General features: G+C 48.4%; 1 protein-coding gene across 1 annotated transcript; it reads right to left on the reverse strand.

The window, feature by feature from the left end:
- Nucleotides 1-84: 84 nt before the first annotated feature.
- CNOT6L (CCR4-NOT transcription complex subunit 6 like) lies at nucleotides 85-27,971 on the reverse strand. Its single transcript, XM_054392259.1, has 12 exons — nucleotides 27,865-27,971; nucleotides 12,714-12,835; nucleotides 11,772-11,958; nucleotides 11,229-11,314; nucleotides 9,775-9,864; nucleotides 8,562-8,630; nucleotides 7,004-7,161; nucleotides 5,646-5,800; nucleotides 4,749-4,900; nucleotides 2,916-3,140; nucleotides 1,482-1,684; nucleotides 85-640 (listed from the first exon to the last, which is right to left on the reverse strand). The coding sequence occupies exons 2-12, from the start codon at nucleotides 12,823-12,825 to the stop codon at nucleotides 428-430; spliced, it is 1,650 nt and encodes a 549-aa protein (XP_054248234.1). The 5' UTR covers nucleotides 12,826-12,835; nucleotides 27,865-27,971; the 3' UTR covers nucleotides 85-427.

A 27,971-nucleotide genomic window follows, 5' to 3' on the forward strand; every position in this document is an offset into this window, starting at 1 on the left:
GATTGGTTTGAATTTCTCCTTAAAAAAAAAAAAAAGCTTGGCTCAGCATTTTGCCAAAGAATTCTCTTGAAAAGGTGTCAAGAAGTTAAGTTTTGGATCTCATTTGTCCATTTCTAAGTGCAGGTTCCTACTTAAAAAGACAAAGCTTGCCAGTTAAAAAAACAAAACAAAACAAAGAAAACCAAAACAACAAACCACAATTAAATTAAAAACCTGGAAAGGGATTAAGAATGCTTTGGTTCCAGCCCTAGTGCCAAATGATACCAATGTGCACCAAAAATGTGCAAAAATCTCCTATCAAACACATAAGGAAAAGGAGCTTGAAGAAGCAGCTGAAGGTTGGCCATACTTCACTCCTAGAGACTTTGATTTACAACTGTACAGGTCCATAAGCACAGGTCCATGCCCTCCCAGGGGCAGGGCTCCACTACCTCCGGTTGGGCAAGTGCACGCCGTTGACAAGAGGCAGCAGAGGAGGATGGAGTTCTAGTTGTGTTAACAGTGAGAAGTGGTCTGAAGGGATGTGAGGGTGTGGACACCCAGTGATGTTGTTGTCAACCAGCCACTGAGGGTCCAAAGGCCCCAGGACACCAAGCACGTTCATGTGAGTGTTGGAATAGAAAATGTAGTCAATCACACCCTGGGGAGAAAGAGAAACACGGCAGTGAGAACAGAGCCGGCTCCTGCCACCCTGAGCTCCAGCAGCTCCAGGCAAGAGGCACAGTGCTGGAACAGGCTGCCAGGGAGCTCATGGATGTCCCCTCCCTGGAAGTGCTCAAGGCCAGGTTGGGTGAGCTCTTGAGCAACCTGGGCTAGTGGGAGGTGTCCCTGCCCACGGCAGGGGGTTGGAACTTGATGACTAGGTCACTTCCAACTCAAACTATTCTATGAATCTTATGAAGCCAGGCTGAACAGCCCCAACTCTTTCAGAAGGCTCCAGGGAGACCTCAGAGCTTCATTTCAATATTTGAAGGGGGGCTACAGGAAGGCTGGAAAGGGACTGTTCAGAAGGGTTTGTGGTGATAGGATGAGGGGCAATGGTTTGAAACTGGAGCAGGGCAGGGTTAGGTTGGGTATCAGGAAGAAGTTCTGGTGGTGAGACACTGAAACAGGTTGCCCAGGGATGTGGTTGAGGCTCCATCCCTGGAGACATTCAAGATCAGACTCGATATGACCCTTGGGCAGCCTGCTCTAGTTGGAGATGTCCCTGCTGGCTGCAGGGGGCTTGGACAAGATGACCTTTGAGGTTCCCTTCCACCCCAGTGCAGTCTGTGAATCCGTGAACTAGGGTAAGACACTTTTGAACAACAGGCACTGGACCAGGCTGCCCAGGGAGGTGGTGGAGTCCCTGTGCTGGCTCATGTTCAGCTTACTCCCAACCAGCACCCCCAGGTCCCTTTCTGCCTGGCCGCTCTCCAGCCTGTAGCAGTGCATGGGGGTTGTTGGGGCCCATGTGCAGAGCCTGGCACTTAGCTGCTTACTTTGAAATCAAAAGTGTAATTGGTGTAAGGCATCAGGTTGTTCTCGTAGGCGCTCTTCAGCTGGAAGCCGTGGGTGATCCTGCCCTCCGAGGCTCCGTTCTTGCCGCTGCCGCTGAAGTTCATCAGACACTCGTTGTACCGCAGCTCCTTGAAGTCCTTGTGGTTGTCTGCCACGATGCCGTTGCTTAAGTATTCCACCACACCTGGGGGCAAAGGCAAGGGGGTCAGGGAGGGGTTTGGCAACAGAGCATCCTGCTCCTCTCCCCTCAGAGCCAGGCTGCACAGCTATGGAGCCACCCCTGCCAACACAAGGACATGGCGCTGTGAGAGCAGGTCCTGAGGAGGCCACGGAGATGATCCCAGGGCTGGAGCAACTCTCCTGTGAGGACAGGATGGGAGGGTTGGGGTTGATCAGCCTGCAGAAGAGAAGGCTTCAGGGAGACCTTAGAGCAGCCTTCCAGTATTTGAAGGGGGCTGCCAGAGATCTGGAAAGGGACTTTCCACCAGCCAAGGGATGATGGCTTCAGACTGGAAGTAGAAGGATTTAGATTAGACATTAGGAAGAAATTTTCCACCCTGAGTGTGGAACAGGTGTCCCAGATGATGTGTGGAGTCTCCACCCCTGTGTCCAAAGCCAGGCTGGATGGGGCCTTGAGATACCTCATCTAGTGGGAGGTGTCCCTGCCCATCTCTGGGGGTTGGAACTGGATGATCTTTAAGGTCCCTTACAACCCAAACCATCCTAGGATTCAGGGAATGCTGGCTTGGAGTTCAAAACCAAACCACCACAAGATCAGAAAAGCACTTTCCATCTAAGAGGGAATGTACATAACAGCTTCCTTGTCTACACCTGAGGTTCTGACACCATTTCTGGTGGGTGGCAGTAAACCCAGAGCACACAGACTGTAGTAGGCACAGAGCAGGGTGCTTGAGAGGCAGCTTTCATACATGTGTCTGACACTGGAGTATCAAGTGTCAGAGTTACTACAGCAAAGCCATCTCCTCAGTAAGCTTTCATGCTCCATCACCAACTCACACCTGCCCTACTTCCTGCTCAAGCAGTGAGCATTTATTTTAACCCTTTACTTAAGATCTATTTGTGCTTTTCTCCATCTCTGTAGGAGCAATCAGCTTTTCTGGAGCATGCAACTCATCCAGTCTAGTTGAGAGGTGTCCCTGACCATGGCAAGGGAGCTGGAGCAGATGATCTCTGAGGTCCTTTCCAACCTGAGCCATTCGAGGATTCTATGATCACAAAAAGCAGCTGACTGAGGCAGAGGACTTGGATTCTCTTCAGCCAGACTCTGAAAGACAGTTGTTGCTGAGAAGCTTTCATCCACAGCTTCCCAGGGAAGTGCAAACCACCCAACACCCTGGGAGGAAAAGAGGATTCTCCAAAGATTGAGTTAACAATGAAGGCCAAACCAGTCTCACCTGAATCAGGCAATGAGTTGAGATCTGCACACAGCACCAGAGGGATAGAGTTAGGATCTGCTGTTGGGCTGCTGGGCCTGCTGGAGGCTTTCTCAAGGATGTTCTTCAGCTCTGAGACAAACATCATGGTCTGGATGAGTTTGACATCTGAGTACTCAGGGTCCCAGTGCATGTGGGCGTTGGCCACGATGAGCAGCTGCTTGTCCACGTGAAGTGATTTCATACCTGGAGAAACAAACACACACTTTTTAACAGGGTGCCACAGCTGATGGTGGCAGTGTGGCAGATCCTCCCTCTTCACAGCCAGGGTCTTCAAGTCTGACCCACCAGTAGAAGGATGTTGCTGAAAAAAGGCATGGCCACAGGTTTCTTGAACACCTCCAGGGTTGGGGACTCCACCACCTCCCTGGGCAGCCTATTCCAATCCCTGAGCAGCCTATTCCAATCCCTGAGCACTCTTGCAGCAAAGTAATTTTTCCTGATATCTAACCTAAACCTCACCAGGTGCAGCTTGAGACTATTTCCTCTCCATCTATTGCCTGAGAGCAGGAAGAGACCAACCCCCACCTCACTGCAGCCTCCTTTCAGGGAGTTGTAGAGATCAGTGAGGTCTCCCCTCAGCCTCCTCTTCTCCAGGCTAAACACCCCCAGTTCCCTCAGCTGCTTCTCACCAGCCCTGTTCTCCAGACCTTCCACCAGTAAAGAAGCAGCCAGCACAATCTGGTGCTGTTACAGTTCCATTCCTTCTCCACTCCTCAGTGGTTGTCCCTTGACCATCCACCAGTGTTCCATATTTAAGGCACATAGGACTTTCCTGACTCTTAGCTGCCATGGTATGGCCAATTGTCCTTGCCCAGTACCAAGCTGTCTGCTGCAAAATGCTGTAGCTGCTTTTACTGCTTCTCTGAGAACCAGCTCTGAAAGATGGAGCATCAGGTCCCAGCAGCTCCTTCCAGTCCTGCAGTATAGATGTTCTGCTCTTGTTTGGAGGGTAGGCTGACAACAAGCCACCAAAACCCCAGACACGCAGCCAGAGCAGTATGGTGAAGCTGTCTGCTGCATCTGATCAAGCTGTGACAGCCAGTCAATCAAGTGGCATGAAGAGATACCTGAGGATCTCCTTCTTCCACATCTGCAGTGTCACACGGTCACTGGGGGAGGATGGAAGGACTCAGTTGGGAGAAGGAAAGAGTTGCAAATGGAAGCTGAATATTACTGCATGTAAGAGCAGGTGCATGCAGACACTGCCCTTGGGACAGCTGCAAGTGTCACAGAATGGCTCAGGTTGGAAGGGACCTCAGAGATCATCTACTCCAACCTCCTCAGCACGGGCAGGGACACCTCTCAACCAGACCCAGCTGCTCAAGGCCTTATCCAACCTGGCCTTGAACACCCCCAGGGAGCAGGCAGCCACAGCCTCCCTGGGCAGCCTGTTCCAGAGTCTCACCACCCTCATACTGAAGAACTTCCTAAGATCCAGTCTGATCCTGCTCTCCCTCGGCTTCAAACCATTCCCCCCTTGTCCTGTCTCTAGACACCCTCAGGAAAAGGCCCTCTGCAGCCTTCCTGTAGGATCTCTTCAGCTATTGGAAGGCAGCTCTAAGGTCCCCTGGAGTCTTCTCCAAGCTGAACACCCCCAGCTCCCTCAGCCTGTCCTCACAGCAGAGCTGCTCCAGCCCTTGGATCAACTTTGTGGCCCTCCTCTGGACTCCCTGGGACACCAGAACTGGACTCAGCAGTGGAGGTGAGGTCTCAGCAGAGCAGAGTGAAGGGGCAGTATCCCCTCTCTGGTGCTAAGTGAATAAGCCAGGACAGAGCCAGGCTCCTACTCACTTGCTCCAAACAATTCCTTGTGCACCTCTAACACCACGGCGACTCCGATGTTGTCCTTCGTCATCACTCTGTTCAGCATGGCCTCAGAACCTTCTGAGTTAGCCATGGCCACCTGGTTGAACTCCACAGTGTGCTTCTGCACCAGTGTGAATCTGATGAACACAGAGAACAGTGTGAAGAGACCTGCTTTCTATCTCCACTCCACTCATGTCCAAGGAGAGGGCCTGCAGGACAGGGTGAAGCAACTTTCTTTTGCCCTCTCATTTTACAGAAGTAAAACCAGGTCTAAGAACCACTCCCCCAGTCAGGATAGAGCTCTGGCAACCAAAATACTCCCAGGGCATACTTGGGGTTTAGGAGCTGTTGACTGGCCTCAGTGTGCACTTCTGAGGGGACTAGTCAAAGGTTATGACACCTTCTCAGGAGTGTGAGACACAAAATCATAGAATCATAGAATGGTGTGGGTTGGAAGGGACCTCCAAAGGTCAACTAGTCCAACCCCTCTGCAGTCAAATAGAGCAGGTTGCTCAGAGCCTTCTCCAGCCTGACCTTGAAGATCTCCAGGAATGGGGCCTCAACTACCTCCCTGGGCAACCTGTTCCAGTCCAGGGAGGGGTGGAACCTCTCCAAAGAAGGAGACTCCACAACCTCTCTGGGCAGCCTGCTCCAGGGCTCCAGCACCTTCACAGCACAGAAGTTTCTCCTCATGTTGAGGTGGAACCTCCTGGGTTCCAGCTTGTACTTGTTGTTCCTTGTCCTATCCCTGGAGAGATAGAGCCTGACCCCTTCATCTTGACATCCACCCCTCAGATATTTACAGATATTCAGAGAGGGAAGCTTTCAGCCCTAAACCAAGCTGGGTTTCAGGGATTTTAACAAAGCTGCTCCTGCCCTTACTTCTCAGTTTTGAAGAATATTGCACAGCCATCCACATGCTTCTTCTCCTGCTCAGACATGATTTTGGCACGAGACTTGGGAGAGAAGAACCCGTCGTAGCCTCGCTCCTTCAGGGCTGGCAGAAAAAGGGTGAAGTATTGCTCTGTTTCCACTTCCTGCAAGGGAACACAAGGGCCTTAGGCTACCAAACTCAAGTCAAGCCAGCCTGGGCCTGCCTTGGCCTGCAGACAGCAGCTCTCAGCAAAGCAAAAATGCTTCTGTTTGCACAAATCCTGTCACTTCCTAGGCTAATGGGTTGCTGGCAGTGGATTTGCATTCCTGGCTGTGCTGGAATGCCCCCCAAGGGGAGGTGACAGGTGCATGTTGAACAGCAATGGCTTACACCTGACACATTTCACACCTGAAAGTGGATGCTGCCCTAGGCTAAAACTCAGGATATCCACCAGCAATTAATAATTCATCTGGAGAGCTCTTTCACACAAGGGTCTCTCACTGCTCTCCTACAACACAGTCTCTTTGCAGTGACATTTGGACTCCAGGAGGATTTCAGAGGTTGATCTCTGGAGTTTTGCAGACCAAGGTAACTCCTCTCTTCCTGTGGAAGAGTATTGCTTACCAAAACTTGCTTAAAAAGGGAAAGATCATTTTAAAGGCAGAAGTGTTCTAAGAATCAGCAATGAATTTCTAATAGCACAGAAGGTATACAGGTACCAATGACAAATGATGTTGAAGTTTGAACACCCCTTGTTTGCCAAAGAGAGTATTTTTGAGGCTCTTAACTGCTGTATGAAGCAGGAATGGACTAGGATCAGTGGCATAGAGCATTTTACATTCTCCCCCTGCACTCAGAGGGAGAATATTTAGGATGCTTATCTGAGGGGGAAGAGACACAGATTCATAGAATCATAGAATGGGTTGGGTTGGGAAGGACCTTAAAGATCATCTAGTTCCAAACCCCCTGTCACTACAGCAGGCTGCTCAAGGCCTCATCCAGCCTGGCCTTGAACCCCTCCAGGGAGGGGGCACCCACAACCTCCCTGGGCAACCTGTTCCAGTGTTTCTCCACCCCACTGGAAAGAATTTCTTCCCAATCTCCAGTGTAAATCTCCCCTCCTCAAGCTTCAATCCTGATCTTCCAACAGAGATTGCCAACTGACTGAGCCAATCTTCTCTCATTTAATTTGTCTCATTTCATGAAGCACAAGCCAAGCTGTAAAGAAGGAGCTGTGCACACAGCTCGAGTTGGCAAACCCCAGGCTTTGTTAGCCAGCAGGCGGACGTGGTGCTCTCAGGTTTCCACTCAGAGGAGGAACTACACATTTTCTCTTTCTTATGAAGAAGAGTGAGTTTCCAGTTACCTGAAGACTAATGATATCTGCATCACAGTTGACAATTTCTTCCATGATCCCCTTTTTCCTGTACTCCCAGTTGAGTGCCCAGGAGGGGCAGTAGCCGTAGAGCTGCCGGGTGGCGTATTTGTCACACAGGACATTGTAACACATAACTGTGAATGAAGCTGGGAGGGGAGAAAGAAAGAGAGGGAAAGGTGATCAGCCTCACAAAGTGACAAAAAATGACCTTATTCAAGGCAAGTTCTGAACCTGGTGTCCCTCAGGGGTCAGTGCTGGGAGCAGTGCTCTTTAATCTTTGTCAGCAACATGGGCAGTGGGACTGAGGCACCCTCAGGAAGCTTGCAGGTGACACCAAGCTGCATGGTGCTGTTGACACACTAGAGGGAAGGGATCTATCCAGAGGGGCTGCAGAGCTGTGCCCAAGCCAACCTCCTGAAGTTCAACAAGGCCAAATGCAAGGTCCTGAACCTGGGCTGGGGCAATCCCGAGCACAAATCCAGACTGGGCAAGGAGCAGCTTGAGAGCAGCCTTGAGGAGAAGGACTTGGAGGTGTCAGTTGGTGACAAACTCCCCAGGAGCCAGCAGTGGTCACTGGCAGCCCAGCAGGCAGCTGTGTGCTGAGCTGCATCCAAAGCAGGGAGAGCAGCAGCACAGGGAGGGGATTCTGCCCCTCTGCTCTGCTGAGACCCCACCTGCAGCACTGCCTCCAGTCCTGGTGCCTCCAGCACAAGAGGGACATGGAGCTGCTGGAGCAGGTCCAGAGGAGGCCACAAAGATGATCAGAGAGAGATGGAGAACCTCCCCTGTGGGCACAGGCTGAGGGAGCTGGGGTTCTTCAGCCTGGAGAAGAGAAGGCTCCAGGGAGACCTTAGAGCAAACCTTCCAAGTACCTGAAGGGGACTACAGGAGAGTCAAGGAGGGACTTTTTATGAGGGCTTGAAGCAACAGGATGAGGGACAATGGATTGAATCTTGAGGAGGGCAGATTTAGGCTGGTGATTAGGAAGAAATAACAAGAGAAGCATTTTAGTTCTTTAGAGAAGCTTTTTGAGGGCTACAACCAGGCTGTGCAGAGGAGGAAGAGCCCTAAGAGATGGAGAGCCTGGAGAAAGCTCTTGCACTTTACCAAAAGCAACAACAGAGGGCATTAAGCTCACTTCAGAACCAGGCCCCTCCACCACTTTAGGTGAAGATGAAGACTTCTCCAAGTCTCACTTTGATCAGCCTGTGTGTGCAGACACAGCATTGGCCTACAGTTATTTTGCAGCTGTTATTATTTCTGAGCAATGGACTGTTTAAAACAAACTCTTCTGCTTGGGCATCAAGGGGTTGGAGCAGTTAGGAAAAAGCCTAAAATGGCCAAAAAAGGACAAAAGGCCAACTCAAAGGACAAAAATTGAATTGACAGCACAGACAGATGTTTGTTGGTTTGCTACCTGTGGACACAAATTGCTGTTTTCAATCAGATCCACCTAAGGCTTCAGAAAATCAAGCCAAAGAGAAGGTTTTCAGTGCAACATTGTGTGAACAAAGGGAAAAAGAACCACAGATATTTTTTTTTTTACCTGAGGGCAGAATTTGGTCTCGTTCTTTTAAAGTGATCCATGGCCTTGGAGGCAGCTGCTCTGGATGAACTACAGAAAATGGAGAGCAGTGATTAACTCAAGGTCTGTGTTTGGGAGTTATAGTTTCTAGGTCAAAATGATGAGCCTGTGCTTTGCAACCACCATTCCCCCAGGTTTGAGACTAAGAGAACTGAGGCTCTTTAGGCTGGAGAAGAGCAGCCTGAGGGGGATCTCATCAATGCTGATCAATACTTCAAGGGTGGGTGGCAGGTGGATGGCACCAGGCTTTGTTCAGTGGTGTCCATCGACAGGACAAGGGGCAATGGGCACAAACCTGAACATCAGAAGTTCCATCTAAACATGAGGAGGAACTTCTTTAATTTAAGGGTGATGGAGCCCTGAAGCAGGTTGCCCAGAGAGGCTGTGGAGTTGCCTCCATCTCTGGAGACATTCCCGGCCCACCTGGAGGTGTTCCTGTGTGACCTTCTCTATCATTCCAGCTTGGTTACCGAACTACAAAGCAGGATTTATGCCAGGTACTGGATATTCTTAATCACTTTGGTATTTCTAGATCTAAGTTGGGCATTCTGTGTGCATTTGGAAGACAATTTCCAGTGGAAAGTATCAAAATGGCTTCAGCAAGGAAGACTTTGCCCTTTGTTACTAACAACAGTCTTCCAGCACCTGGAGGGGCTACAAGAAGGTTGCAGAGGGACTGTGTGCAAAGGTCTGCAGGGATAGGACAAGGGGCAATGGTTTGAAATGGAAAGAGATTTAGACTGCATGTGAGGAACGAGTTCTGCACCATGAGGGTGTTGGAACACTGCAACAGGTTGCCCAGGGAGGGAGTTGAGGTCCCATCCCTGGATATATTTGAAGTGAGGCTGGACAAGGCTGTGAGCAACCTGCTCTAGTGTAGGATATGCCTGCTGACTGCAGGGGGCTTGGACTGGATGAGCTTTGGAGGTCCCTTCCAACCTAAAGCATTCTAGGATTCAAACAGCAGTGGGAAGAACTGGCTGTAGGTGGGCAAAGCTTAGCCAATGTGCCAGCCTCTTCCCACTGGGTGTCTGTGTGTGTGACTGGAACCACCTGAGAAAAATGCAAAAGCAGTCAGAAACTCCTCTCCCTTCAGGGGTTCAGCCTTTTCTCTGGGCAGGAAATGCTGTCAGAAATGGGTCAGGCAGCTGGGGAGGGGAGGGAGGGCTGTCACCTGCTAGATTGTCAAGCATGTAGTTCAGTAGCTTGCGAGTTCCGTCTGGGTCCTGGTAGAGGCTGAGAATATCTTGTGATAAAGGATTGCCTGCCAACAGCAGAGAACAACAGAGGGGCGATGAGCTGCTTGGCTTTCCTCAGGCTTTTCAAGCAAAGAAACTCTCTCTGAGAACAGACACATTGACTCAGAAGTTATTCTGACTGGCAATGGGAGAACACCACAGAAAAGAGGCTGTACAGGAGACCTTCCTCCTTCAAGCTCACCTCAGTCACTAACAGTAGGTTAAGGGCTACAGATTTGAAACCCAGAATTTAAACCCCAGAAGGAGGTTTAGCAGCTGTAAAACCAGCAGCACTGTTTGCCAAGCTGGCTGCTCAGTTTTACTACAAGCTTCATCTCTGGCATAAACTGTGAGGAAACACACAAAGCTTCCGAGCCCAGCCCCATTGGCAATTCAGGATTACTCCAAGGAAAAGTTAACTGTAAAGAGCTACTCCAAGGAATAGTTAACTAGAAAAAATTACTTCAAGGAATAGTTAACTAGAAAGAACTACTTCAAGGAATAGTTAACTAGAAAGAACTATTCCAAGTAAGAGTTTGACTGTAAATAACTACTCCAAGGATTAGCTGACGGTATATAACTACTCCCAAGAAATAATTGACTATAAATAATTACTCCAAGGAAAAGTTGACTATAAATAACTACTCCAAGGAATAGTTAGCTGTAAATAACTACTCCAAGGAAAAGCGAATTGTAAAGAACTACTCCAAAGAATACCTAACTGTAAATAACTACTCCATGGAAAAGTGAATTGTAAATAACTACTCCAAGGAATAGGTGACTGTAAATAACTACTCCAAGAAATAATTGACTATAAATAATTACTCCAAGGAAAAACTGACTATAAATAACTACTCCGAGAAATAGTTAGCTGTAAATAACTACTCCAAGGAATAGTTGACTGTAAATAATTACTATAAGGAAAAGTTAACTGTGTATAACTACTCCAAGGAGAAAATAATTGTATAGAACTACTCCAAGGCAAATTTAACTGTATAGAACTACTCCAGGAAAAAGTTAATTGTAAATAACTACTCCAAGGAATAGTCGACTATAAATAGCTACTCCAAGGAAAAATTAATTTGTGAATAGCTACTCCAAGGTAAAATTAATTGTGAATAGCAGCTCCAAGGAAAAATCAACTGTGAATAGCAGCTCCAAGGAAAAATCAACTGTGAATAGCAGCTCCAAGGAAAAATCAACTGTGAATAGCAGCTCCAAGGAAAAATCAACTGTGAATAGCTACTCCAAGGAAAAATCAACTGTGAATAACTACTCCAAGGAAAAACTAACTGCAAATAACTACTCCAAGGAATAGCTGACTACAGCTATAAGAAAAGGTTAACTGTGAATAACTACTCCAAGGAAAAGTGAAGTGTAGAGAACTCACCTTTCAGCCCCAGGGTTTGGAGCTGGAAGAGCCGTCCCAGTTCGTAAGGCAGAACCCGTAGCAGATTGTTATTTAAAAGCAATTCCCTGCAGCAAATGCAAAACCACTTTTGGTGAGGATCACTTTAGAACCAAACTCCAAGTGCTGCTCACCTTCCAAGCTCACACTTCTCACCCTGAGCCTTTTTTTTTGGGGGGTTCTTTTTCAGTGCCAATCTCCCCTTTCAAAGAACAACCACAACAAAAAAAAAAAAAAAAGCCACAAAACCCCCAAACCACAAAATTCAATCAAGGAGAATTTCAAGAGCAGGCAATCACCAAGTCTCAAGAGAGTGTTTCAGAGCAGAAGATTCCACAGCTTACAGACCTATGGAGGTGAGGAAAGGAGGGTAATGAACCCAAAAGTGACTACAACTGAAGCTTTGAACTGATCTGGAGTTCCTCAGGGTGATGTTAAACAGAAGAACGGAAACCAAAGACCACACTCTCCAGCCGAACCCCGGGGTGTAGAGTTCTGAGAGGTTCAGCAGATACCTTCTCTCACCTGAGAGACACCATGTTTCCTAGTTCTGCTGGTAAACTTCTGAGTTTGTTGGAGGAGAGATCCAGGTAAAGCAGGTTCTGGAGCCTGGCAATGTCAGGTGGAATGCGTGTGAGGTTGTTGTCGTTGAGGTGCAGGGCGGTCAGGTGCGTCAGCGACCACAGCGACGTGCTCAAGCTCCGCACCCTGCCTGAGAGGGAACAGCAGGGAAGCAGAGAATCACAGAATGCCTCAGCTTGGAAGGGACCTCACACATCCCAGCCTCCCCACCATGGGCCCTCTCAACGAGACTGGACTGCTCAAGGCCTCGTCCAACCTGGCCTTGAACACCTCCACAGTCTCCCTGGGCAAACTGTTCCAGTGCCCCTCACCCTCACTGGAAACAATTTCTTCCTGATTTCCAGTCCCAGTCATTATCTAATCCCCTAGTTGAAAGGGTAGAGACAGAGCACCAGTTCTTGGGAAGCAGATGTGCTACCCAAAACTTCCAAACTGAGCTGGGGTTTTAAATCCACTGGGCTGCAGGTGAGCCAGCCAAGCCTGAAGGCAGAGTCATAGAATAGGTTACCAAGGTAAGTTGTGGAGGCCCCCTCCATGGAGGTGTTTAAGACCAGGATGGATGAGGCCTCGAGCACCCAAGTCTAGCTGAGAGGCATCCCTGCCCATGGCAGGGAGGTTGGAGTAGATGATCTCTGAGGTCCCTTCCAACCTGAGCCATTCTGTGATTCTACAAATGCATCAGGTTGGAAGGAACCTTTAAAGGGACATCTCCACCTAGATCAAGCTGCTCAGGGTCTGAGCTCTCCCTAAACTCAGACAACTGACTTCTCCTTCCCCAGCTCAGTAAAATCTGGATTCACCAGAGGACCCTCAGTCTGAGAGTGTCTGGTGTGATTCTGGGGCACCAACTCCACTAAACCCAAACCCAAGCCCAGAGCAACTCACCTGAGATCTCCAATTCAGCCCAGTGTGACTTCTTCCCATTGGCTACCTCTTCTGCTGACATGATGGTGTAAATTCTGCGAGGATCTGGAGGATCATATTTTTCCTTTGGCATCCCTGTTAGTCTGAAAGAGCAGCACAAGCATCACTCTCTGCCACCCCACAGCCTTTCTTCCTTTCTAGCCTGCCAGGAGATCTCCTTCCCCAGCAACACCACACCACCACATTTATGGTCCAGAAATACCATGCTGACAGCAGCCCAACTGCGGCCAGTGCCAGCAGGTGTTCAGACCTTTGCAGAACATGGGTTTGAAATGGACAAGGACCTTTCTTCCCACTAAGATGGGGTTTCTGCAGTCAGCTGCTGTGCTACCCTGACCCAGACATTCACAGAATCACAGAAAGTATCAGTTTGGAAGGGGACCCTCAAAGGTCATCTTGTCCAAGCCCCCTGCAGTCAGCAGGGACATCTCCAACTACAGCAGGTTGCTCAGGTCTCCATCAAGTATGATCTTGAATGTCTCCAGGGACAGGGCCTCCAGCACATCCCTGGGCAACCTGTTCCAGTGTCTCACCACTCTCATTGTGCAGAACTTCCTCCTGATGTCCAACCTAAACCTGCCCTGCTCCAATTTCAAACCATTGCCCCTCATCCTGTCCCCACAGCCACTTCTGAACAGTCCCTCTGCAGCCTTCCTGATGCATTCAGGCATTGCACAGGAGGAGCTGTCAGGGCTGTGCCCTGCCAAGGGTCTCAGTCACAGGTCTTGGGGCTTCTTTCCTTGCTGACCACCCAAGCAAATTCTATTCAGGCTGAATTAAGGCTCCCTGTTGGAAGCCTGGAGCAGATGTGAGCCCCAGGTCTAATTATAGCCAACTTCTAATTCCGGGTGAAGTCATACGGTGAGGAGAGCTACAGGGTAAGAGGATTCTGTGCTCATGCTGCTCAGCTGCAGCCACTCCTTCAGGGTGCTGAACGAAAGAGAGGACTCAAGGACACAGGATTAGACCTGAAATTCTTGCTTCAGAACCCCAAACATCAGGAAGGAGACTTCTCAACACCAGCAGAGTTCCAGGCTCTGCTTTGGGAGTGCTCAGCCTCCTGTGCTGAGGGTTTGTTGGATTTATCTGCACTGTTAAATGCTGCAGGGGCAGACCACAGAATGGTAGGAGGTGGAGGAGACCTCTGGAGATCGAGTCCAACCACCCTGCCAAGGCAGGGTCACCTAAGGCAGGTCACACAGGAACACATCTAGAAGGGTCTTGAAAGTCTCTAGAGGAGACTCCACAACCTCCCTGGGCAGCCTGCTCCAGGGCCCCAGCACCCTCACAGTCAAGTTTTCCTTTGTGTTTAGGTGGAACCTCCTGGGCACCCTTTCAAGCTGAGGCTTAGAACTGTCCAGTGTAGGGCAATCCACTGCTTCCCTTGGGAGATGATTCCAATGTCTGATTGTTCTCATGGGGAAAAATGTTCTTCTGGAGTCCACCTGCAATCTCCCCAGCAGTAACTTGTCCCCATCACCCTTTGTCTTCTCCATGGGACTCCTTGGAAAAAGGGAGTCTCCATCCTCCTGGTAGCCACCCTTTATGTACTGGTCGATGGTGCTAAGGTGTCCTCAAAGCCTCCTCTTCTCCTGGCTGCACAAACTCAGCTCTCTCAGCCTTTCCAAGGAGCTTGGGTGCTGCAGCAAAAACTGTACTCTAGTGGTATGTGGTGGTAAGGTCTCCCCTTATGAGCCTCCTCATGTACGCCAGGGCCTGGTGATGAAGTCTTCCAAAGCATCCTGTTCAGACCATCTGAGTCACCCCACACTCATCCATACTTGCCCACAGGCCAAGCAGATGACCCCTGTGTGGGTGACACCATCAAAAAGCTTTGGCATTCCAGCTTCTTCCTTGGCAAGGGGAACCCAATTAACTGATGTTGAAACCTGGCTGGTTAGGAGAAGTGCCCTGGCAAGTGACAGCAATTTGGGGCAGTCAGAGGCTGTGCAGTGGGACAAGCCCTGAGCTGCCATCAGAGGCAGGCACGTTTTTCAGATGTTAGTCACTTAGATGTTGTTTTGAAATGGTAGTGAGTCAAAGGAGCAGCAGTCAGTCCCAGAGTTACAGAAAAGGGAAAACAAACCTAAATCAAATACAGTTTGCTGGGTTTTTTTCTTCTGTTGCATTAACAGCAACATTTAGCAAGACTTATAAGCCACCACATGTCCTTAAAAGACACCACACATTTTTTTAATGAAAAAAAAAAAATATTTCTTCCTGGGTTCCCAACTCCTATCATTCTCATCTTCCCCCTCTGCTTATCTTGGAACTAACCTAACCCCAGCCTACTTTTGTTTTGGTCTTCAGGGAGCTACACTGAGGTCCCTGCACCAGCTAACCCCCAAAGCAGAGATGCATTTGTGCTGTCACAAGGAACAGAGCAGGAAGACCAAGCCAGGGGTGTGGGAATTGAAGCAGCACCAATTTAGGTCAGCTTGAGCTGTTGTGAAGTTGCTGCCCTGGGGGATGGTTCAAGCAAGGCCTCTGCTAAATTCCAGCTAACACAGGTGTGACATAAGCAGAGTCTTTGCTTTTCAACTGGGACTACAAACAAATTCTTGCCAGCTTTTCTTCTAAGGAATTCCCTTGGGAATCTTTGGAAGCTACTAAAATCTGCTCTCCACTCCAAATCTAACCATAGAAACTTAAATAGTGTGACCCTGACACTGTGTAAATAAAAGACAACCTGGGTATGAGAACATCAGGGAACACTGAAGCTCTGAACAAGCTTTGCAGACTAGGGGTTTCTGTCATGCTTCTTGGCTACAAGTCCATCCTCAAGAGCCTAGAGATCACTGGCACTGCAGGGTCACTCAGCTGAAACCCCAGCTATGGTCCCAGGTGAAGCTGAGCACCTCCAGCTCAGCTGTATATAAAAAGGGCTCAGTGGAGACTGCTTGGTTTGGAAGCTTTGAGAGCAGCAGGTCTGTGCCTGCTTTTGTTTTGTGCTTTTGTTGTTTTTCTGTGCTATTTGTTGGCTTTTGTGCATCAAAGTTAAAAAAAAAAAGAAAGAAAGGAGCACCGGAACAGTAATGATGGTGTGAAGAGTGTCAGAGAGGAAGGTTTTGAGCAGAGCAGGCTTTGACTCTGAAGACACTTTTTTGGACAACAGAGGATCTTCTGCATGCTTGGAGCTTCTAATGAGCAGGTAAACACAGAAAAGAGCACTGCTCTTCTGTGCTAAAGTAGCTAAGGCCTTCTGAAGTTGTACAGAGGTGGAGAACAGGAGACAGGGAGGACACAGTTAGCAAGAGAGCACTTGTGATGACCACCAAGTCTTGTGAGAAATGGCTGGAGAAGGAACTGGGGTTGTTTAGTCTGCAGAAGAGGAGGCTGAGGGGAGACCTCATTGCCCTGAAGGGAGGTTGGAGTGAGGTGGGGGTTGGTCTCTCCATCCAGGGAACAAGAAATAGGACAAGAGGAAGCAGCCTCAAGTTGTACCAGGGGAGGTTTAGGCTGGTTAAGAAAGAGGTTAAGAAAAACCTTTTCCCCAGAATCACAGACTGTTGGGGGCTGGGAAGGTTTGTCAAGACATGCACCAGGCTGCCCAGGGCAGTGGTGGAAGCCCCATCCCTAGAGGGGTTTCAAAGCTGTGTAGATGTGGTGCTGAGGGACATGGCTTAGTGGGGACCTGGCAGTGCTGGGTTAATGGTTGGCCTTGATGCTCTCTTGCAACCAAAACAATTCTAGGATTCAGTATGAGCTACAAGCTCTGATTTTTCTGAGGGAGAAGCTACAGACAGCCCTACAGATTGCATCAACACAAGAGAAAAAAGGGACTGAGGAATTGCTTCACTCACAGTGTTATTATTTTTGGATGGGTGGGGGAAATCAACAGCAGCTGCAAAGAGAGAAGATCTCCTCCATTACACAGCACATCCAAACTCACCAGAGGAACTAGCTCAGGGCTGCTATGAGACAGCAACTGCAGCACTGTGATTTGTAATAAAGTCAGATTGCCTTTTCCAAAGGCAAGTAATTCCCAGCAAGCAGGATTAACCTCTGTGCAGTGGAAAGAGAAAGGCTGCTCCAAGCTGTCCAGATTATTTGGCGTCGAGGTTGCAGGAGAACTTGGAAGTCAGAAAGTCCCTTAGAGCTATGTGCTGCTGCAAAAGAATGATCCCAGAGAGGTTAGAAGACGCATTTCTCAAATGACAGTGACTCTCAGGTGTTGTGTCTAAGTCCTTTCATCCCTCAATGCATAAATGAATTGTTGGCTCCTAGCAAGGAGGCAAATTGCAAAGAGCTGCAGCACCTTCACCTCGCTCCAGCCCTGTGCTCATGGAAGTGTTGGCACAACTCAAACCCCTGGCCTCCACCAGAGTCATATCTTTGGGATTTGCTTTGATTTTCAGTCTCTCTATACAGCTGAGTCAAACTGCCAAAGCATTCTGAAAACTATCCAGCAGCCAGCCCTCAATCACTCCTCCTTCCTCTGAGCAGCAGCAGCAGCTTGCTGTCCATCCACTTCCATATGGTGATTCCTCCCAGGAATTCAAACTCCTGCTGGCTGAGGAGGCCAGAGGGTGTGTGCACATGTGCAGGCACAGGAAAGCTGCTGCAGCACCAGCTGCAAAAGAGCCATTTTTATCTGTGGATTTTGTAAGTGGATGAAATGGTTGCAAAGGGAGGAGAGGAAGGCTGCTGGTGTGCAATAAGGGTGCTCTGTTTGTGCCAAGAAGGCTGCTCTGTGTTTCTTTGAGTGTGTGACAAAAGTCCTTGTTTTGGCCTCGAGGAGGGGAAGGGCAGCACCCACAAAACCAAAAAGCTGACTTAGAGCAGAATCATAGAATGGTTTTGGTTGGACCTGTAAGACCTAATAGCAGCCTCTCAGTACCTGCTGCAGGGAAGGCTGCAGAGGGACTGTTTGCAAAGGCCTGCTGGAACAGCATGAGGGACAATGGTTTGAAATGAGAGGATATAGGAGGTTGGCTGTGAGGAACAAGTTCTGCACCATGAGGGTGCTGGAACATGGCAACAGGTTGTGCAGGGAGAGAGCTGACATTCAAAGTCAGGCTGGACAAGGCTGTGGGCAACCTGATCTAGTGGGGGATGTCCCTGCTGACTGCAGGGGGTTGGACTGGATGAGCTTTGGAGGTCACTTCCAACCCAATTCATTGTATGATTCTAAGAAAAGAAAGGTCCTGGAGGATTCAGGGATAGAAGGAATATGGTTGAGCATTTGGAAAGTGTTGCAGCCCTTTGCAACCCTGCAAAACCTGCATGCAGGAGCTGGGACTTGCCCTCAGCCATCCCAGCTACAGAACCCAGCAACAATGCAGTGGAATTTGTCCAGACCTTGCTCTAGTTTGGATTCCATGTGGTGCTCACGTTAGGCTCAGCAAGAGGAGGCTCTTCAAATTCCACAGCTTTTGAGTTTTCACAGAAAATCCTCTTTGCTCTGAAAAGTTCTTCATTGCATGAGAGACTCATGGAATGGTTTGGGTTGGGACTTTTCACGGTCATCTAGTGCCAACATCATCTTCTAGAGCAGGTTGCTCAGAGCACCAAACAACCTGACCTGGGATGGGGTGTCTTCCACCTTTCTGGGCAAGCAAAAAGATGATGGTTGATGTCCCACAGCCCAGCTGGGGAAGCATCTGCAGGTAGAAAGCACTCATGCCCACTCAACTCACAACCAATTAAAGCAGAGGAAGGTTTTTCTTCAACACCTTGCAGGATGTGTCCCACCAGGATAGCCCTGACCTCAGAGAGGTGGTGGATGTTGGGTGAAGATGAGGAGACCCTCAGATGGATCCAGTAAGAAAGAAGCAAACTGGAAGAGTGTGGAGAGGTGCTGCAGCTCACAGGGATGTGCTAGAGGCTGGGGGACTGAAACCAGCTCGTGTTACCTTAACTACACAGCTTGCTTCCTTTGCAGGAAGGAAGAATGTTGGTCAGGGTACCAGCTCAGAGCTCCTCATGTGCTATCAGGCCCCCAAGGCAAGCAAAACAAAATGTACAACCAGCTTTAGCAATCACAGCCTGGGAGGCTCCTTGTCTCCTCTGCTTGTCCTGACACATGGCCCAGGCAGCAGCACAGGGAAATTCAGGTTAGGGGTGGGAAGAGTGAAATGCAGAAGTTAACCAAGAACCTGCAGCTGACAGTAAAGCTTCAACAAAGCCCAGAGAGGCAGAGAAAGGTCCTAGGAGCAAATCCTGGAGGGAAAAAAAAAATCCCAACAAACACCACCAAAAGGCAGTAGAAGCCAAGGGGAGGAGTGGGAAGGGAGGGAAGGAGCTGTGTTTGATTAATTCCAGAGCCAACTGGCACTCATTTGATGGAAATGCTAATTGTCCTACTGCCATACACCCACTAGTTATTTCCCCCTGTTCCCTCACCTCCTCTAAATGAAGTCTAGAGGCTTTTCTTAAATCACAGGTGACACAAGAATCTCCAGGTTGCCACCCTTCCTTTTCCTCCCTGTCACACCCCCACTTACAAGAAGAGCTGAACAATTTACTGCATGGCCAAGGCTATGGAGCATTAAGGGGGTTATTTTTAACCTCTGTGCTTGGTTAACTCTTCAGCCCTTACTCCAAAGGAACAGTTTCTGCTCTGTTTGAGACAGTCTGCTTGTCTGTCTGCCAAGTCTTGAGCACCTGCCCCAAGTCAGAGTAACACCAGGCTTAGATTTACTGCTTCCAAAGGAGCTCTTAGGGGTAGTTTACAGGGCAGGCAGCTCCTCAAAAGCTAAGCTCCGCTACACAGAAATGCATACAAGGGGTCTGTTGTAGGGCAAGGAGTCTTACCAGCCAGCCTGTAAACAAATCTAGCCCCCAAAGGGATGGTTTCAATAGAACATTTAGTTATTTACATGAGTTGTCCCCCCCTGGCTCAAAGAAATGACCCATTTGCAATGCTGCCCCATCCCCTGGAGGGTGCTGGGCTTTTAATGAGATACAGGACAAAGTGGCTTAAAGGATTAAGAACTGAAGTCACTGGGAGTCTGGGGAAGGAAGCAGCCAGTGCTGGATCAGTAGTGAGCTTCAAGCCAAAACGCTGTCCTGAGCTGTGGGCACAGAAGGGAAGCAACTGCACATGGCTGCAGCGTAAAGCAGGAGGTTCTCCTAGGAGCAGTGAGACACAAAACACCAAGGACTGAGCAAGCTTCAAGTGTGCTGCTGTCTGAGCATCCCTCCAAGCCCCCAGGGAAAGAGCTGTTTTGTTGACCAGCCTAATCCCACACCTCAGCTCATTCATGAGAAAGCCTCTGTTCAGCTAGACCCAGAGCCAACACTCTGTCTGATTCAGCTCCTCAGGATCAATAATTGGAGAGCAGTCAGCTATTGGCCTGGATTTGGAGCAAAACCTCCCCTAAAATTATTAATTCATGCATGCAGCCCCTGCAGCAGCCTGGAAGTATTCTCAATGAGCATTTCTTCCTTTCCTTAAAACAATTCAAATCATTAATAACGTCATCCCTCAAAGGGGAAGTTTGTGCTTGGAAAAAAGAAGAAATGAGATTTATTTCTGTGGCTATGATGTTTTCTTGCCCTTTAAGGGGTAGGCTGCCAGCACTTGATCAAAATAAGCAAAGCCCAGCAGCACCCCAGCTCCACTCCCTGTGTGATAGAAAGATAAGGGGCAGCTTAGCACTCAAAATCTGTTCTTTGCAGCAATTAACAACAACAGAGAGGAGTCTGCCACCTTGCTTGAATAAAACTGACCTCAAACACCTTCAAAGTTACAAGGCCTGCCCTGTTCAGCTACAGGTAGAGTTTGGATGAGTCAAAGCTCAAGACTTTAAAAGCAAAGGTGGGGGGAAGAGAAAGGCAGAGGGAGGAAAGTCCAGGTTAATAGTGGAAATCGTTTTGAGTTGCTGGCACAGTAAATTAGCTTTTTGGTAGCACAGCCCACAGGATGCTGCACCAGGGCTCAAAGTACCTAGGCTGGAGAGAGAAAGAAAAGGGATCTCTTGACAATAAAGCAGTTTACAGGCAATAAACCTCTTTCTTGGTAGGATGTATTTAATCAAAGAAGTAAACCAGCTTGCTTGATAGCCTGACAAAAGCATATTATTCGGACATGGAAAGCCAGTTAGCTCTGCTGCTTTTGTATCTGATTATCCAAATCCTTCCCTGTGCATTTACACCGGACTTAAACTTCCAAATAGCAGATTTAGTATGAAAAATCAGTGTTGCTGAGTAACACAAACTCTCCTAGCTGCATTCCAGCAAGGTGGGAAATGAGAAATTACAGCAACAGCAGTCCAGGACAATCTCTGCAGGGAGCAGGAAATTAATATGCAGGCAGCTGAGAAGTTAACTGAGAAGCACCCTACAGTTCGTGCTTGCAAAGGCTTCCTTGAGGTTTCCCCTCCCTGTCACACCAAGTTTTGGTCCTGGTCCTTCACTGTGGAGTTGTTGGTGCAGAAGCCATCAGGCAGTGTTAGCACTAAGGCTTTCAAGGCACTGAGGTGCTAGGAAATTCAAGTGCTCACCACACCAAGTGCTGTACAAAAGATAATCATCTCTGAAAGGAAGTTACAAAGGGCAACAGACTCCAACAGCCTGGTCCTACCGAGCTGGGCTGCAAGCAAAGTGCTGCTTCACTGAAACAGAGCCTAAAGCAAGAGCAGAGACACAATGGGCATGAGGAAGAGGCAGGTATGGCTTCAGGAATGCTGCAGCCTTGTTGACAGCTCAAGGTTTTCAACCACATCGTTTTCCAGCTAGAAAATACTTCTGAGTTACACTCATCTCCCTGCAAAGATGGCCAGGGTTGTTTTGTCCATGCCATGCAAGAGATGGCCATCAATTTCAACCTGAGCATGAGGAGCTTGGTTTGGCAGCACTCAGGGGTGACTACAGCAGGCAGAAAACCATCTTGCTGCTCATCACAGCACTAGGGCAGCCTGCATCCTCCCTGGGCAACCTGTTCCAGCAGCTCCCCACCCTCACTGTTAAGACTGTTTGTGTATTTTCAGCTCTGTGGCCTGCAGCCCTTCCTGCTCCTTGTGCTTAACACTAAGATTTGATGGCTTAGGAAAGGTGTTTGAGAGCTTCTGATGGAATGGTCCCACTCAAACCCTCCAGGTACTTTTGTCTGCTCCATGTAAGCTGGGGAGAGGAATGGTGTGAAGTCACTCAGGTTCCTGGTGGCACAAGTGGATGCATCTCCCTTATAGATCAGGCATGGGAACAAGACCCAAGAGGCAATGGCCTGAAATTGTGCCAGGGGAGGGTTAGGTTGGAGTTGAGGAAAAATTTCTTTGCTGCAAGAGTGGTCAGGGATTGCAATAGGCTGCCCAGGGAGGTGGTGGAGTCACTGTCCCTGGAGGTGTTCAAGAAACCTGGCACCTGGGGCCATGGTTTAGTGGCACGATGGTCTTAGGTTGATGGTTGGACTTGGTGCTCTTGGAGGTCTTTTCCAACCGAAACAATTCCATGATTCTATGGTTAAAGAAATGTCTTTTACCTTGAGTGTGCTTTGACACATGGAGAATATCCTTTGCTGCTCTTGTTGCTTCAGGCTGAGAGCTGGAGCAGAATTAACACAGAGCAAAGCACAGAGCTGTCACCCAGACATCCCTGGGGAGAAACACAGACAGGAAGCATTGGTAGCACATTGAAGCTGTCAGTGTTTGCTGGCCTTTCAGAAAGGGTTGTGTTGGAGTATGTACCTGTGTGAGCAGCTCAAGCCCTTCATACAGGACACAGGCTGCTTCCTGCTGATACAGGTAGGAAACTTCAAACTGATTTGCAAGGGCTGTAAAAGCAGCACAGCTGTCACAAACTGCTGTCACAAACTGTGCTGCAGGTAAAAGCAAACCCTCTTTGCATCTCTCATGGAACTTGGCAGCTCTGGGCAGGAAAAGGCCAACAGGAGCAGGGCTGAATATGGCTCTAGAAAACTGGGTACTGCTTCCTCTGTGCCTTAAAATTCAAGTGATTATTAATTCTGGGGGCTGAATTGTCAGCTGGGCCTGGAAGTGGGGGAGAGCTAGCACAGGCTGAGTTCTCCAGCCAGCAGAAGTTTCCACTTGTGAACGCCTTTCCTCTAATCCCTTCTTGTTTTGGAAAGTTCAGAAAGCAAAAGGAAAATGGGGCCAGGCAACTTCTCACACAGTCACAAGTGCCAGGCAGAGTTGGGTTCACACTGTCAGATGTCCCCTGGCTTCCTTTTTTTAACATTTTTTTTTTTTGCCTCCAGCCAAATTAGATCTTGCTGTTGGGAGTATTCAGTCTCCAGGAACATTCTGGTACCTGTGCAATGATCTTCTTCCTTCTCCTCTCTAATCTTAGTGAAGGATTGTGAAGGAGTGAGATGACAAACAGGTTACTTTTATACACTAGACCTGTGAGGTAGGGCTCTGGAATCATCTGTAAGGTGATCAAAGGGCTGGAGCACATCTCTTATGAGGACAGGCTGACAGAGTTGGGGTTGTTCAGCCTGGAGAAGAGAAGGCTCCAGGGAGACCTTAGAGCTGCATTTCAATATCTGAAGGGGACCTATAGGAAGGCTGGGGAGGGACTGTTCAGAAGGGGCTGTAGGGACAGGATGAGGGGCAATGGTTTGAAACTGGAGCAGGGGAGATTTAGGTTGGACATCAGGAGGAAGTTCTGCACAATGAGGGTGGGGAAATACTGGAACAGGTTGCCCAGGGATGTGGTTGAGGCTCCATTCTCGGAGACATCCAAGCTCAGACTTGATGTGGCCCTGAGCAGCCTGATCTGGTTGGGGATGTCCCTGCTGCCTGCAGGGGGGTTGGACGAGGTGACCTTTGGGGGTCCCTTCCAACCCAATGCAATCTGTGAGTGGAATTCAGCAGATTAATTAGGAATACTTTGGGTGAGCAAAGCACTTACACAGAATATTTATGGCCTGTGGATAGAAGGAGAGGGTTGGATTTTTTTTTTTTACAGTACTGAGATCTCTCTGGATACCAAGTACATCACATAGCAAAGCCTGAGTGAGGCTCTGACCTTAGGATTCCTTTTCACTCCTTGGTTGTGTTTTTGGTCTATGGTTTGATTTGAATGGATTGAAGCTTGAGGAGGGCAGATTGAGACTGGAGATTAGGAAGAAATTCTTGACAGTGATGGTGGTGAGACACTGGGAGGCTGCTCTTAAGATCTCCTCAGAACTTTCTCTTCTCCAGGCTGAAGAGCCACAACTCTCCCAGCCTGTCCCCACAGGGGAGGTCCTCCATGACATGTACTGCTAAGTAGAAAGCAATTCTCCTTGCTTCTCCCTTGCCTGTCCCAAAGGGGGACAACAAACCCTCCCTCTGCAGCAACACAGGGCTAAACATTCCTCTCCTCTGCAACCTGCAGAGCCACCTCAGCCCACTGATTTTTTTTTTTTGCTTTAAAAATCATTTGAGATAATTTAATTGAGTGTTTAGCTTCAGTTAGTTTTGAAGTAGGAGACTGGGGAGCTGCTGACTTGCAGTGGTAGCTGTGGAAGGACTGGTGGCCAGGAGTTGTGTTTGTGGAGCTCTGCTTTGGTGTTCCCCTTTCCAACACAGACCACAGGTGGGTACCTAACTTGGGAAGGACAAAGAATCTTTGGATGCTTTGCCTCAAGTAGCTTCCCAGCCATAAAAATTCCTGCTGCTCCTAGCTGAGGGCACAATAGGTTTTATTTTACGTTTGGTTTAGAGTGAGGAACAATCCTGACTCACATCAGCAGGGATGATGACTCTGAAGGATTAGTTGGCTCAGGACTGTAAACAAGGATTTACCAATCCTCAAACTGCCAGTGGAGGAGGGAGAAGCCAAACCTAAAAACCTTTCTGAAGATCCATCACCCCACAGACTCAGAAAGTCCTTCCTGGAGATTTTATCTTTATTCCCAAACTTTTCCTTCAAGTGAACTGAAGCCAGGCAGCAATGCTGCTGTCTTCATCCCAAAACTGCTATTTTTGACACCACCACTTTTAACCTCAACTTGCTTTCAGCAGTAAGGTACTGAACAAAAGCCCCTCCTCTTCCTCTCTCCTCCAGCCCTACTCTCACTGTTGTGCTCAAAGTGGAAGTTTCTCTTTCCCCAACCTTTTTAGTTTTAACCAAAAAAGGGGGAAAATGAAAATTTCTCTGCTGCTATCCTAGGAAGGTATTGTCCTGTAGCCCTTTTAATCTCATGGTCATGGATTCATAGAATGGTATAGGTTGGAATAGACCTTAAAGATCATCCAGTTGCAACCTCCCTGCCATGGGCAGGGACACCATCCACTAGACCAGGCTGCTCAAGGCCTCTGTTGTCAGGTTCTCACTCTCTTGTGACTCTGTTCCCAAACTAGAGGATCCCTACATGTGAGGGACTCCTTTTCTAACCCATCTCCTACCTCATTTCATACTGAATTAAAGAGAAGCTGTGGAGCAGGAACACAGTATCCCAACAATGTCCTTGCCCAGAAAGCCTAAGAGAAGCTGTGAAAAGGGAAACTGTGAAAAGGGAAATGTTAAAAAAAAACAAACCCCAAGCAAATAAAAAAAGCCAAACCAACCAAAGAAAACCCAACCCAGATCAAAAAAACACCCACACATAAAAAAAGCCCTACTCAAATAAACTACATAAAGTTCTGAATCAACATCACTTTTTGAGGCAACTTTTCCAGGGGCCTCTTGGTTCCTTCCTTCTCTGAAGCACCTTGCAAGCTGCACACCTTTCTGAGAGAAAGTGGAAAGCTCCTTCACAGGCAGACAACAAACTAAAGCACAACCAGCCAGAATGCCCTGCAATCCCACAGAGCCATTAATCATTTACAGCAGGAAATGCCAAAGCAGAGGGTGAGCACACACAGCCTTATCTGCTCCTTGTGTACACACACAGAGGTTACAAGCTTTAGTAAAAGTACTCACATGAATGACATAGAATCATAGAGTCTTAGAATGGTTTGGGTTGGAAGGGACCTCCAAAGTCCAACCCCCCTGCAGTCAGCAGGGACATCCTCCACTAGAGCAGGTTGCTCAGACTTCTCCAGCATCACTTTGAATTATCTCCAGGGATGGGGCTTCAGCTACCTCCCTGGGCAACCTGTGCAGTGTTCCAGCACCCTCATTCTGTAGAACTTGTTTCTAACACCCAATCTTAATCTCCTCTCATTTCAAACCACTGTCACTTGTCCTATCCCTGCAGGCCTTTGCCAACAGTCCCTCTGCAGTCTTCTTGTAGCCCCCTTCAGGGACTGGAAGGCTGCTCTAAGGTCTCCCTGGAGCCTTTTATTCTCCAGGTTGAACAGCCCCAGCTCCCTCAGGCTTGTCCTCCCCAGCAGTAACTTGTGCCCATCACCCCTTGTCTTTTCCATGGGAATCCTTGTCAAAGGGGAGTCCCCCTGGTAGCCACCCTTTATGTACCGAAACATGGCAATGAGGTTTCCCCTAAGCCTTCTCTTCTCAAGGGTGAACAAATCCAGTTCTCTCACCTTCAAGATGAGGAGGGGAGCAAGAGAATTCCAGAAATCTTGTCACCAGCTCAAGATACTGATGAGGAAACGTCTTAAGACAGTTTCTTTATCATTGCGAGTGAGATAGAGAAGCTGTACAGACAAATCACTGAAACCCAAAGAATTCATCAAAAGGTGAAGTTACAACAGTGTTGGCACTGCCACTCACAGAATCACAGCATGGGAGGTGTTGGAAGAAACCTCCAAAGGTCACCCAGTCCATACCCCCTTGTCAGAGCAGGATCACATCCAGGTGGGTTTTGAATGTCTCCAGAGAAGGAGACTCCACAACCTCTCTGGGCAGCCTGCTCCAGGGCTCCAGCACCATCACAGTGAGAAACTTTTTCCTTATGTTCCCATGGAACCTCCTCTGAACACCTTGCAGCCTCCATCCATCTCCTGGTTGGTTTCTTTCCTGCCAGGTTAGTGAGCGGAAGTGGCTCAGCACAGGGACCGATGTGTGCCAGGGCTGGGAGCGAAGCAGCACCAGCAAAGTTCAAGCAGCTCTGCTGGCATAGCTGCAGCAGTACAGCAGCCTGCTGCATGTTTTGACACGTATGTTAACTGATAACCTCATGGGATTTAGCCAGCATTCCTACCCAGCTTGCCAGAGCTGACAGCTGGCAATCCTGAGCAAGGTAAGTGCAGCATTAAATTAAGGCAGCTTGGTCCTCAAGCCTGAGCTGTGAGTGGTGCAGGGGATGTGGAGAGCTGCAGAGGAAAGTTGTCTACCTTTACAGCACCAACAACTCTGCTCAAGAGGGGAGAAACACTATGTTAGACTGAAGAAAATGAGTAACAAGCACCCAAGTCTTGACTACAGGCAATCATTAAAAGAACCGCAGAATCTGGGGGGGGAATATTACAAGAGGCTTAGCAGTTAATGCTTTAAAGTAGGAAATCCAAAGCAAATCCTCCTGAATCTAAATATGCCTAAGACATATTTTTAACTTTTTCTCAAATGCCATCTTCTGCTCCCAAACACCTCACCACCACTGCTCCACTTGCTCTCCCAGTACTCTGTAAATCAGGTTACAGCCTTCAAGTGCCCTTTCTGACACCCCCAAAAGCTCTCTTTCCAATAAACAGTAAGCAATTTGTTTGTATTTCTCTCCCTTTTTCAACTCAAGTAACCTAAAAAGTGTCCAAGAGATTAAAGCTGATCTAAGCAGTGGGTTGCTTTTTTTGTTTTGGGCTGTAAAAGAAAGTTTGCTCTAAAATTAGGCACGTTACTGCTGCATCATTTTACCACTTGAAACCAGCATGCCCTCTTTTAATAAGAAAAAAAAAGAAATACACCTCCCTGTTTGTGCCCTTTGAACAAAAAAAGACAGAGGCTCTGAACAAAAAATACAGAGGCTGCAGCAGTCTACCTAAATCTAAGTTTTTCTTCTTGGTGTTTTAGATTTCAGTTAAGTGTGCAAATCAATTTAATTTTTCTCCAATGTTGCCTTTTCATTTCCCTACCAAGTCCACATCCACCTTGGGATCACTTTCTGGCTTATTTCTTGTTAAGAATGGTGAGAAAACTAAATATTATTGTGTTGGGTCAAAAGCCTGCCTTTCACAAACCCAAGATTGTTAATGAAAACCAACCAAGAGTCCACATGGAAAAAAAGAAAAGAACTAAAATCCCTGCTTATTACAGACAATGGGAAGTTTTATAAACACCTTTGAATGGAAATAAAACAAACAGCAGCCACAACATCACTTACTTCCACCAGAGAATTCCCACTGCAAAGGTGAGCAAGCTCCTCCAGACCGTGGATGGGAAGAGGAGGGCCACACAAAAGTAAAGCCACCCCGAGCTGTCCCTTGCAAG

The sequence above is a fragment of the Indicator indicator genome, chromosome 25 (assembly GCF_027791375.1).
Source record: "Indicator indicator isolate 239-I01 chromosome 25, UM_Iind_1.1, whole genome shotgun sequence".
Taxonomy (NCBI): domain Eukaryota; kingdom Metazoa; phylum Chordata; class Aves; order Piciformes; family Indicatoridae; genus Indicator; species Indicator indicator.

Bases quoted from the DNA above. Each gene is read 5' to 3' on its own strand.
- CNOT6L (XM_054392259.1), bottom strand. From the start codon at position 12,825: ATGCCAAAGGAAAAATATGATCCTCCAGATCCTCGCAGAATTTACACC. The intron at 4,901-5,645 runs GTAAGGGCAGGA...TGTGTTCATCAG, and splicing joins ATATTCTTCAAAACTGAGAA to ATTCACACTGGTGCAGAAGC. The intron at 641-1,481 runs GTAAGCAGCTAA...CTTTCTCCCCAG, and splicing joins ATTACACTTTTGATTTCAAA to GGTGTGATTGACTACATTTT.